Raw genomic sequence first — 13,684 nt, 5'->3', positions numbered from 1 at the left:
CATGATCTTACTCATTAGTATGAAGTTGTGGATCCATGTTTCATCCAAAGTAACACATAAGCATGCAAAATCAATCAGATACTAAAATGATCTAAACACTGTTTAAATTTGTTTTTGCTCTTAGTTTGTGAGAATTTTGCAAATGTTTCACTCTTCCAACATTTTTTTCCTCACACTCTGTACTTAGAATAGAACATACTGTACCATTTCTCCTGCTCCCTGACATTTAATACAATGTTAATCACTAATAGCCCAATACCAAATTGTACAATTTCTCTCTGTTTACATTTGTGGCTGTAGTTTTAGGTGTTCCCTCATGTGGATTATCTTCATTACAGGTACTATCATTTTTCAATTCAGATGCAGATGCCAATTTCTTAACTGTTGAAAACAAAGGTAAGTGCTCTTTACAATCCTTCACAGAGTTTGGATGAAATTACACTGGTGATAAGCCATCACAAATAAAAATTATGTGATAACACAGTGTACCAGTTTGTCCACTTTAATCACACACAGTAAGACTACTTAAAAAAGGTCATACAAACAAAACTATTCTGAAAATCACATTGGCACTTCAGATAAGGATTGCAACTTAGGCCAGTGCAAAAAAACGAAATTTCCTTAATGTCAACAGCATCTTTGTACCAGGCTGAGAACTTTGTACCTTACCCCCCATAAAGTGTTTTTTTCTGCCCTCCAGATGCAGCCAAGATTTAGTAGAAACAGTGAAAACAGATCTATACACACACACTTAAGGTATTATGCATACATCTGCAATGGTCATATTTTTCTTTGGGATACATTTAATAATAAAATCTTTAATTTCTTTTACCTTTTTCCTCCTTCAAATGTGGGTCTGACAGATGGATGTTGTTTAAACCTCTGAAATTCCCTAAAGGGACTTATGTATGGATTTGTATAGTCTAAGCCAATAACAAAACCAACTGCCACCAAAGGAGATGGTTCATTAAGGTGATACAGGAATGAGCCACCATACGTATGCCGATCCTGAAACATTTAGACACTCTGTAAAAAAATCAGAAAATCACATTTCACAGCCAATGTGCGTACATAGGAAAAAATGTAATATACATACAAATGACACATAACACATACTTTATAACAAAAAATGAGATCTGTTAATATAGACTTTTTAGTATCTACAGAAGATGTGACAGCGCCACTACTTAACAGTGTTGGTGTGGGTTCAACACGGGCCAATGGTGGCTCGTTAACAACTGGGGAACAGAACCTCATAAGGGGAACGAACTTGCAATGAAAATTGATCTACAGGAAGCAGAGTGTCCGAACCCACATAGATATGTGCACGGCAATATTCTCAGCATGCGGTTGGTGCAGGCTTGGGCTGTAAACTCCAGGGCGTAACTGAAGAGTGCACCAGAAAACCTAGCAGTAGACTGAGCGCCAAAGGAGGCAACGTCAATGCCGCCACCTCAGCTGGAAGGGTGGAAGGTCATGGAGGCTGCAGCAACAGCTGATCCACTAACCAGTGGCAATGGGGATGCGGCCACCTCCATTGACAAAGGGGTTTAGGAGGTGGAAGGAAGGGGACAATGTCAAAATCCATGGGCTTCACTTTGGCAGGCTGAAGCACTAGCCCTGCTGGGGACTGAGGCTGCAGACAACAGGAGGCCATCTGCCGCCACAAGAGGCAGCTCACCTCCGGAACAGTGTTTTCAATCAATCCCAACAACTGCCAACTCTTGTGGTCCACCATGACACACAGCAGTCACCTCAGCTGTTGGCCAAGGGACTGGTCCTAAATGTCAGCACCAAAAGCAAAATGCGGCTGGCCACGGTGGTTCACGGCATGCAATGCACAGTGCAACAAATCCAGTAAGCCCTGTGACATTGTTGCCAAAGCAAATATTCCACTGGACTGCACCCGTTGATGCCATTGTCTGGTATGTAGCCAGAAAGCTTGACAACACAATCATGGCAAGAGGCAGACAAGGACTTCCTCTGGGTCTTGAATGTATGTGTGAAGCGCACCTCCGAGTTAGGAGTGAGGTGAAAGGAGTCAGTAATCAGATGCTGGATACAATTGCAAAAGCAAAAGTCTTGAAACTCCTCTGACACAAATTACCTACCATTATCAAATTCAAGGGTCCTAGGGGAGCCATCAATGGCAAAAATAACTGACAATGTGCAAACAGTGGCTGTTGACAATGTGGAGGACAGTTTAGCTACTTACAGGAAATTGACAACACATCTAGCACCAACATCCATATGCTGCCCAAAAATAGACTCCTGAAATCGATGTGCATCCTGTCCCAAGAGTATCCCTGGACCGGCCAAGGACAGAACCAGTACAGCCAGCTTCTGTGCAGAGGCCTCACAAGCCCGCGCCAGGTGTTTAATGTCGCAAACAATCGCTGGTGAATAGACTCGGATGTCGTGCCAACGCCTTCAACCAAATCGTACCCCAGTGAAAATGCATGCAGCAACTGGTGCATGCAAGGACACAACACAGAGGAAACAACTACTGGGGAAACAATCACTTGACAGCATTGCCTCTTGATGACAAGCATGAGGACCCCCTTGACAATGTTGAGTTGATCACAAAGGACAAAATCCATACCCTATTCTTGATCTCCAGGGTTGGCAGGGTTTTATGGGTTCATTTTTGGACTACATGTGGTTGTTGGTGCTCGATGCAGTGTTGAATTTCCTGGAAGTAGCTAGGCTGTCGTCCACGTTGTCAACTGCCATTGTTAACACTTTGTTGGTTATTTTTGCCATTGAGGGCTCCCCTAGGACCCTTGTATCTGATAACAGTAGGCAGTTTGTGTCACAGGAGTTTGATGACTTTTTCTTCTGCAATGGTATCCACATCTGACTACCACCCCATTTCACCCGGCTCCTAATGTGGAGGTGGACCATTTTGTTCATACATTCAAGACCCAAATGAAGAAGTCCATGTCTTCCTCTTTTCACAATCATGTATTGTCAAGTTTTCTGGCTACATACTAGGGAATGCCATCAATGGATGCAGTTTGTGGAATATTTGCATGGATGCCAGTTCGAGGAGGTCCTGGATTTGTTGCAAGCCATCTGGATCACTGAAATAATTTTCCAGAAAAGAAGTTCAGCAGCTAGGGTGGCTCCAAACTTTCAGACTGTTAACGGAAAATCCAACATAGTTTGCAAGGCATCATCCAACACAAACATGAGAGCCTCCTGCTGATCGAACTCTGGATTGGGTCCCACAATAGCATATCAGCATTAGTATGATGCGTAGTGGAGCGGTAATGAATCTCATAACAATGGTCACTGCAAAAGAGAGCCCACTGCTGCAACTGGTGGGCAGAGCCAAATAAGGAAGCCAGTGGCTTGTGGGCAATGATGAGGAGGAATCTCACCACATACAGGATGACATGAAACTTTTTTAAACCCAAAAATAATAGCTAGTGCCTCCTTTTCCATCTGTGAAATAATTACATTGTGTAGCAGAAATCTTCTATGTGTAAGTGATGGGGCATTCTGTGCCATCCTTATTTCGACGGGGCAGGATGGCACCAATGCCATAATGAGACACGTCTCGGGCCACAGTTTAAGGTTCACCCAGCATAAACAAAGCTAGACAGGGAGCAGAGCACAAATGTAGCTTGAGAGGCTGAAAAGCCTATTCACAATCTGCAGACCAGACAAACTTCATGCCCTTCTAGCAAAGCCAGTTAAGAGGCTGGCAGATGTCCACAGCATGGGCAATGAAACTAGCATAATATGACATCTTACCCAAATAAGACTGGAGCCCCTTCAGGTTCTTGGGTGCTGGTAGGTTGACAATGGCCTCAATGTGATTTTCTGTGGGGTCAGAGGGCCAGACCATCTTTACTAAGCACATGACCCAAAACTGCACCTTCAAGGAGAAAATCCTGTACTTTTGTAGCTTGGAAGGAAAGCCATTCTCCAAGAGGCATTGGAAAACTGACTGAAGCGTTCATAAATGCTCCTCCTAAGTAGAGGCCAGTGATACAGATTTCATCAAGGTAATTGACGCAGCAAGGAATGTCCTGAATCAATTGCTCCAAATACCATAGGCATATTCCTGGCACAGACAGAATTCCAAAAAGCATGCTATTAAATGTGTGAAGTCCAAAGGGTTGTTGAGGACCAGGAATCGCTGAGAACCCGTGTTCTGCAGATAGGCATCATGCAAGTTGATGCATGAAAAATAATTCTGCCTGCCACAGAATGGGATCTGAACCTGTGACACAATGCATATACTGTGACCGTCTATTTAAAATTGCCACAAAGGTGCACAATGCCATCAGGCTCCAGAATCACCAATGAATCTACATAGTAGGAGAAACGATACCCTGAACCTGCCAACACTGTAATTCTGTCTCTACCTTGTCACACATGTTGAAGGGAATGGTGTAGGTGCAAGAAAATTTAGTTACTGCTGACGGCTTACGAGAAATGTGCCTCAAAATTTTTCTATCCGGCCTAAGGTATCTTCAAACATCAGGCTGTATGACTGCAGTAAGGAATCCAAGTCATGAAAAGGAACAAAGAGACACAAAATGCACATCATCAATTGAGAGACACAAAATGCACATCATCAATTGCCTGAAAGCCAGAAAAAGAAAAGGTGTCAAGCCCATTTTGCCCCAACGATGAATTGACCACTAACAATGTAAGTTGCTGTTCCAAGTTCTTGTAATGCATGGAGACCAAGAACTTCCCCCACAAGAGAAAGCACTGTTTACTGTAAGACACCACCTATGGAACGGCTGTTATAACTCTGAGCCCCCAAGAGCCTGAACATATCTAAATTAATGAGGCTGACCAGTGCTCATGTGTCTACCTGAAATTTGAACAGTGGCCCATCCACTATCACTAGCAAAATACGCCCGGTCAACACATGCATGGTGGCGGAGATAGCCCTAGAGCCCAGGGATAACACTGGGGCAAGTGACGATTGACACATGGCTCACTGGTTGTCGCAAACAGTTGCCAAAAGTCCTATCTGACGGCATAGACCACGCATGGCTTCCATGTGCGGGCAATATTCGCAAACACGCAACACATGACAGTTCAGGCAGGACCACTGGCTCACCCCACAAGGAGAAGGAGAATGAAACCGAAGAGCCAAAAATCAAAGCAGGCAGGAATTACAATGCTGTGAGCAACGGGAACCCACTGAGCTTGGTGCAGGCAAAGACAGGCAGTGCCACGATGCTGTTGCACCACAATCATCCACAGCAGTAACACACAGCCTCTCTGTGGGAGGCAAGGCTGACTGGACTACCACACGAAGCACTGGGGCTGTTGACCATGCATGCCTAATTGAGCCACATGCCAGTTATCAGAAAGGGTGTCCCTAGCTGCCACCATAAGCTCAGGCGATTCTGCAATTTGGGTGCCGTCAACTAAAGAAGGGCTGCACAAAATCAATGCCCTAGTCTGAACCTCGAGAACAGGAGCTAACTGGACAATCACCTCCTTAATTAGAGAGTCTGCATAAGAGGTAGCACATTTGGGACACTCAAAATAAAACTTAAGTAAGAGGCCTTGCAAATCAGAGATATGAATGCACAGGGCGCTTCTTAAACTACAAACCTGCCACCACTACATGTGTTTTGTGGCTGAAAGGCTGCATATGCAATCAACAAAGCTTGCTGAAGAAAAACTTCTCAGGCTCAGTGGACAGCTACAAATTTTGGACAACTTCATATACTTCAGTGCTGCTGGACAACAACAAGGGGCCTTATCAGCAGTCTTATGATACGTCTTACCTGATAGTGCAGCAAGAACTGGCACATTTAATTCTCCCACCTTTCTGTAGGCACACTGAAACTGGCAGTATATTCAGCACACAGCTGGAGCAGGGAGCTAACAGCTAAGCGAATGACAACAGCCAGCACAAATTGTAAGGTGAGGCCCACAGTGGTTTAACGCTGCATGAGAACTGGCCTGCTCCATTTTCCATTTACTGCTGCTTACAAGTAAACGTTTCCATCAGTGAGTCTGACCATATCAGGTTTCTGAACTGTTCCATGCCAGTTCATCTGCCTCCATTGTGATGACTAGTAGTGGGGACACTAATCACTTTATTCAGGCTGATTAAAAATGTAATACTCTGCGATGATCTTTAGAAATTTGCACTCTTATGTAAAACATCTGACTAGATACACTTGCAAAGTATATAACTGATATTTGGGGGGGGGGGGGGGGCATGATTATAATGGAAACGTCAGGTGTAATTGACACTTGCTTCATTGCTTCATCAATTTTTGCAGCATAATTATACATGTTGGTGGGCCTCATAGATAGTGGTGTAATAATGAATAGGTTAGGAAACACATGTATAATGTATGATTATTATTTATTTATTCCATTTAGCTTTATGTACCTATTTTTAAGCATGTTTATGGGTCTTTGTGTATAACTATGAGCACAAATGTAAACAACAATATGCAGGTTGGATAAACATAGCTGTTGTGCGGTTGGGTGTTGAGCAACTTGAATCTTTCATATTCCAAATAACATTGTCATAAGTATCAAAACCATCACATTCAATTGGAAATTTAGCTATGTTCCAGGTATGATTGATCATGTCATTGAATAAGGGGAGGGGAGGGGGGGGGTCACTGAACTGATTATGGATAAGTGTGTGAAGGTTGACTCACTCATAAAGACATTTAGCAAAGTTTTTCCAATGGTGAAAAAAGAACAAGGGACATTGTGCCAGGTGGAATGGTTGTTACCTGTATGTGTTTATCTGGAATTATGAACAGACCCTGTTGAAGGAGTGAAACTGAATCCTGGGTCGGTTAATATTTTTGTTCCAATATTGAGAGAGAGAGAATTATCTCGCCTTCAAAATTACCATTGTCCACTTTGCTTGATGTGTGTTCAGAGGTCGGCTCTTTTTCTTGTGCACAAGGGGACCAAATGTACCACCTTGGTCCACAGAAGACAGTGAGTAGTGGAGAAAGAAGTCTACCTTTCATGGAAACAACTGGTTTAATTGTATACAAATGCCATACTACAGATGCTGATTGCAAACTGATAGTCTTACCTTGTTTACCCATTCTAGTGTGCAGTCTCTCTGAATGTCAAAATTAAATCCAGATTCATTGGTATTTAAAATTTCAGATGCTGAATAATTAGGAACAAAAGTGCTTGTGAATTCAATATCAAATGCAGTCGAAAAATTCTCTCTCTTTTCTTGTGCTTGAGCAAATTTCTACACTACAAACTGCATAACTTTGTGATTCACAATCTTGTGAATTGCCTTAAAATTTCACACCAGGTTAGATAGCTTTGAAATCCATCAATCCAAGTGTTCTAGTTTTTGTGTGTATCCGCCACCTTATTTCAACATCATGTACAGCCAGGCATTAGCACTTGCCTCTTGAAAAGTAGACCAAATGTACTCCAATATGACTGAGTTTCTCACATTTTGTTCCTTGTTGCTCATAGTATCTCTTGATAACAAAATAGTTTCTGTTCTTCACCCATCTGAAGTTATGCATAGTTGTTTTCAATGATCAGCCTTTATTTTTTGCATGGCATCTTCTAGTTTCTTGCTCAAACCAAAGATAATGTTTGCAATGTCTCTTTCCTCTTCGTGTACCTCATGAGATGAAGATGATAATTGAGTCTAGGGTAAAAAATTCTAACACCTTGTTTACATCAGTTGCCACTGTGCACAATACAAACACAAAAACAGAATGTCCACTTTATAGTTCACAATATCACAGACATACTGTAGAATCAGAATATACTTCTCTTGCACTGCCAAGACACTATACTGTAACACACACGGTTTACCTACAACTGACATTATGTTAAGAACAAGTTAGAATGGGTAGCTAAAATCTGCATTACTGACATCTAGTGGATTGGTTACGCCTACGTTCAAAACGGAAGTTCAGTGCCTTTTGAGTAATGTAAAACTGTGTCTCAACCTGACATTCAGCGCCAGATACTTTGAAACGAAAAGAAGTTATTACAAGTATTTTCATATTCATGTTGTTAACGAGGGGGTATTAAAAAAAAAGGAATAATTTTTTTTTTTAAACCTATATAAACTGAAGAGTCAGAGGAACTGGTACACCTACCTAATTTCGTGTGGGGCACCTGCGAGCATGCGGAAGTGCTGCAACACAACATGGCATGGACTCTACTAATATCTGAAGTAGTGCTGGAGGGAACTGACACCATGAATCCTGCAGGGCTACCCATGAATCTGTAAGAGTACGAGGGGGTGGAGATTTCTTCTGGACAGCATGTTGCAAGGCATCCCAGATATGCTAAATAATGTTCATGTCCGGGCAGTTTAGTGGCCAGAGGAAGTGTTTAAACTGAGAAGAGCTACTCTGTACTAATTCTGAATGTGTGAGGTGTCACAATGACCTGGTGGAATCCCCCAAGTCCGTCGGAATGTGCAATAGACATGAATGGATGCTGGTGATCAGATAGGATGCTTATGTACGTGGCAGCTGTAAAGAGTAGTATCTAGACATATTATGGGTCACATATCATTCCAACTGCACATGTCGCGCACTATTACAGAGCCTCCACTGGCTTGAACAGTCCCTGCTGACAAGCAAGGTCCATGGATTCATGAGGTTGTCTCCATACTCATGTATGTCCATTCACTTGACACAATTTGAAATGAGACTCGTCTGACCAAGCAAATGTTTCCAGTCATCAACAGGCCAATGCGGTGTCGATGGGCCCAGGTAAGGTGTAAAGTTTTGTTTCGTGCAGTCATCAAGGGTACATAAGTGGGCCTTCAGATCTCAAAGCCCATATTGATGATGTTTCATTGAATGGTATGCACGCTGACACTTTTGATGGCCCAGCAATGAAATCTGCAACAATATGCACTTCTGTCACATTGAATGATTCTCTTCAATTGTTGTTGGCCCTATTCTTGCAGGATCTTTTTTGGGTGCAGCGATGTTGGAGATTTGGGTTTTTACCGTAGTCCTTATATTGACAGTACACTCATGAAATGGTCATACAGGAAAATCCCCACTTCATCCCTGCCTTGGAGATGCTGTGTCTCGTTGTTCACGAGCTGACTATAACACCACATTCAACCTCACGTACATTTTGATAACATGCCATTGTAGCAGCAGTAACTGATCTAACAACTGCATCAGACACTTGGTGTGTTACATGGGCATTGTCAATTGCATTTCCGTATATATATTTCCTTATATATCTCCATATATGAATACACATGCCTTTACCAGTTTCTTTGCCGCTCCAGCGCAATTTCAAACTGTTTGCAAAATAATCTCCATTACAACTAACATATTTGTCCCACCAGTGCTTCCACTGTTCACAAAATTTTTTGTAGTCATCTTTAGGAATGGCCAACAGATCCTCCCTGGCTTTTTTCCTTGACTTCTTCAATGTTGTCAAATTTGTGTCCTTTCATGCCCCTTTTCATGCACGGAAATAAGAAAAAAATGCATGGAGCCAGGTCAGGTGAGTAAGGTGCATGGGGCAACAGAACGATGCCATTTTTAGCCAAAAACTGTCTTAACAGAGATGGCTGTGTGTACAGGTGCATTGTTGTGGTGGAAGAACCAGTCTCCTGTCTGCCACAAATCAGGTCTTCTTTGACGAACACTATTGCACAATCTTCTTAAAATTTCCAAATGAAAGGTCTGATTGATGGTCTGACCTGGGAACACATTCTGTATTAACTATGTCTTTACAATCAAAAAAGGAAAACGACATTTCTTTGATTTTGATTTGACTTCACAACATTTTTTTGGGGGTGAAAATGACGTCCTCATTGGCTTTAATGTTGCTTTTTTTCTGGGCCATAACTATAGCACCATTACTCATCACCAGTAATAGCAAAAATAGTCACATGCAGATGAACAGAACAAGCCAGGTCGAAAACAAGTGGCACTGAACTGGCAATGAGTTGTGCTATACACACGTAGCGCAGAAATGCATACTACACATGTTCCACCCACGGCAATGTTATTCCCTCATATGAATTTGGTAAAGTCAGTAACCAGGTTATCAGAACCAATGCTAAAATTGTTTGAGACAAATGACAAAATCTGTAATTTCAAGAAAAATATTAAATACTCAGTCAACTCCCTCCTTCCCCCCCCCCCCCCTCTCTCTCTCTCTCTCTCTCTCTCTCTCTCTCTCTCTCTCTCTCTCTCTCTCTCTCTCTCTCTCTCTCTCCCTCTCCCTCCCCCCTCCCTCTCCCTTTCCCTTTCCCTTTCCCTCTCCCCATCCCACCTGAAACATTAGTCCTTTTCAAAACTTTGCTGGACAGATAGGATAGATTAAAGGTAGGGATTATATTTAATAACACAATTGTGGTTGGGGTGATCAAATGCAAAAAACTTAACATGAGACAGCCACCCTGACTACAGTCGTCTCCTCGATACCAGGTTTCAGATCATCAAGATAGTCAAACCAGAACTGTCTTTCTATCTGCTGAAACAAGTGTTTGTGAAAGTGACATAATTCTTTGTAACTACAGGTGTTTCATAAGCACTTTTTAGCAGAAATGCAATGCCAGTTGTTTGTTCAACATTGTCCGCCCCTGGTAGCTGAGTGGTCAATGCGACAGAATGTCAATCCTAAGGGCCTGGATTTGATTCCTGGCTGGGTCGGAGATTTTCTCCGCTCAGGACTGGGTGTTGTGTTGTCCTAATCATCATTTCATCTCCATCGACACGCAAGTCGCCGAAATGGCGTCAACTCGCAAGACTTGCACCCAGCGAACAGTCTACCCGACGGGAGGCCCTAGTCACACGACATTTACATTTTACTGAAAATTGATAAAACATGTAAATTTCAAAGGGAAGAAGAAACAGTATGTAAGGGTTCTCAAATACACTTAATAGTTGTAAATGTTTAAATGGAAGCATCATAGGTACAGGGGAGAGAGACGATTGTTGTCACGTATTGGTAGAATTTATACTTTGTGTAAGTAATGATGTGTGTTACATTCATAATACAAAAAAATGCATGTTCAGTTGCTAGGCTGTCCTGCACAACTCCTTACAATATGAGGACATTTAAATGGTGCTGTTCATTATAGTTTTTTAAACCTTCATAATAAACTTTTTCTGTCTATCCTGGGTTTTGCAGAAGCCAGAGTTTTGAAAAAGCATAATTTAATTCACTAATACAGAGGGGGAGAATAAGAAAACAGTCACGTGAAGCAATAAAGTTTTAGTTCCGTACACATATACACTCCTGGAAATGGAAAAAAGAACACATTGACACTGGTGTGTCAGACCCACCATACTTGCTCCGGACACTGCGAGAGGGCTGTACAAGCAATGATCACACGCACGGCACAGCGGACACACCAGGAACCGCGGTGTTGGCCGTCGAATGGCGCTAGCTGCGCAGCATTTGTGCACCACCGCCGTCAGTGTCAGCCAGTTTGCCGTGGCATACGGAGCTCCATCGCAGTCTTTAACACTGGTAGCATGCCGTGACAGCGTGGACGTGAACCGTATGTGCAGTTGATGGACTTTGAGCGAGGGCGTATAGTGGGCATGCGGGAGGCCGGGTGGACGTACTGCCGAATTGCTCAACATGTGGGGCGTGAGGTCTCCACAGTACATCGATGTTGTCGCCAGTGGTCGGCGGAAGGAGCACGTGCCCGTCGACCTGGGACCGGACCGCAGCGACGCACGGGTGCACGCCAAGACCGTAGGATCCTACACAGTGCTGTAGGGGACCGCACCGCCACTTCCCAGCAAATTAGGGACACTGTTGCTCCTGGGATATCGGCGAGGACCATTCGCAACCTTCTCCATGAAGCTGGGCTACGGTCCCGCACACCGTTAGGCCGTCTTCCACTCACGCCCCAACATCGTGCAGCCCGCCTCCAGTGGTGTCGCGACAGGTGTGAATGGAGGGACGAATGGAGACGTGTCGTCTTCAGCGATGAGAGTCGCTTCTGCTTGGTGCCAATGATGGACGTATGCGTGTTTGGCGCCGTGCAGGTGAGCGCCACAATCAGGACTGCATACGACCGAGGCACACAGGGCCAACACCCGGCATCATGGAGAGGGGAGCGATCTCCTACACTGGCCGTACACCTCTGATGATCATCGAGGGGACACTGAATAGTGCACGGTACATCCAAACCGTCATCGAACCCATCGTTCTACCATTCCTAGACCGGCAAGGGAACTTGCTGTTCCAACAGGACAATGCACGTCCGCATGTATCCCGTGCCACCCAATTTGCTCTGGAAGGTGTAAGTCAACTACCCTGGCCAGCAAGATCTCCAGATCTGTCCCCCATTGAGCATGTTTGGGACTGGATGAAGCGTCGTCTCACGCGGTCTGCATGTCCAGCACGAACGCTGGTCCAACTGAGGCGCCAGGTGGAAATGGCATGGCAAGCCGTTCCACAGGACTACATCCAGCATCTCTACGATCGTCTCCATGGGAGAATAGCAGCCTGCATTGCTGCGAAAGGTGGATATACTCTGTACTAGTGCCGACATTGTGCATGCTCTGTTGCCTGTGTCTATGTGCCTGTGGTTCTGTCAGTGTGATCATGTGATGTATCTGACCCCAGGAATGTGTCAATAAAGTTTCCCCTTCCTGGGACAATGAATTCACGGTGTTCTTATTTCAATTTCCAGGAGTGTGTATCATCTCAATGAAAGCAAAAATTAAAATTTTGGAGTGCTTTAACTTAATTGATCTAAACTGTGATGTCACTATCCTAACTTTGTTGTTTCTCATGATGACACACAAGCAGCATCTCTCTTCCACTAGAATGCAGCTTAACATTAATAGGATTAAATTTATTTCTTTTTCAGATATTGTGCTCGGATGATTTTCAAATGACTGACTATAAGGTAATGATAATTTCTGTAAGCTAAGCAGTAGTTTCTAAACAACATTTACTAACCAATGGCCATCCAATAGTATGTTCAACAGTGCCTGGTTTATGTTTCTCTGGTACAATTTCCCATACTTCCTTCAATCCAATGCCGTACGTCTGTGCTTCACAATTTTCACGTAGCTTGTATTTATTAAAAAGTTGCTTTGATAAATGGCCATGGCAACCTTCTGCAAAGAGTGTGCACTTTGCATGCAGTTCCATACCACGCTCAAAAGTTTCCTGCAAAAAATGAAAGGTTCAAAACAAGCTTATTTTTTATTTATTTGCTCTCCTGTTGTCGATCATTGTCATAACTTTAGTTTAGATACATATTCAGATAAAAGAGGACTAATTTTAATTCTTTTACTGCTAAAAGATAAATGCATACATTGGTATCAAAACTGAAAATCAGTAATTACCAGTTTTCTGTTACAAAATAAGTTCAGATTGACACATTGTTTTCCCATATTAAATGTACAAACAATGTTTCAGTAGTATCAAATATTAATCTCATGATTTTTGTTGATTAATATGTTAATAGTGATCTGAAGAGGGCAGCAGTTCAGACAAAGATGTTCCAGCTGCATTGTAGAATTGTACAAATGTAAAAAAGTAAGACTTGTACTTTCTCACTGATTATCTTTACACTTTTCTTCTTTTAAATAAAATGTTAATTACTCCCTAATATTCAGATCATTGGAGACAATGGTTGACTAACCTGGTAAAATAATGACAAATTATTGAAGACACTGTTCCATCATCTGAACTTATTCAGGAAAACTGCCGGTGATTTAATTGTTTTTAT

General features: G+C 42.9%; 1 protein-coding gene across 1 annotated transcript in view; it reads right to left on the bottom strand.

Annotated features, from left to right (window-relative positions):
* LOC126281184 (electron transfer flavoprotein-ubiquinone oxidoreductase, mitochondrial) overlaps window positions 1–13,684 on the bottom strand; it is a 111,186-nt gene that overhangs the window by 59,187 nt on the left and 38,315 nt on the right. The window contains exons 6-7 of the mRNA XM_049979884.1: window positions 12,907–13,119; window positions 833–1,008 (exon numbers count right to left, since the gene is read on the bottom strand). Coding sequence (XP_049835841.1) covers window positions 833–1,008; window positions 12,907–13,119 — 389 coding nt within the window. The remainder of the gene's footprint in view (window positions 1–832; window positions 1,009–12,906; window positions 13,120–13,684) is intronic.

The sequence above is a fragment of the Schistocerca gregaria genome, chromosome 7, assembly GCF_023897955.1.
Source record: "Schistocerca gregaria isolate iqSchGreg1 chromosome 7, iqSchGreg1.2, whole genome shotgun sequence".
NCBI lineage: Eukaryota > Metazoa > Arthropoda > Insecta > Orthoptera > Acrididae > Schistocerca > Schistocerca gregaria.
Note: the sequence above shows the minus strand (reverse complement) of the source record. Positions and strands in the feature narration are given on the sequence as shown.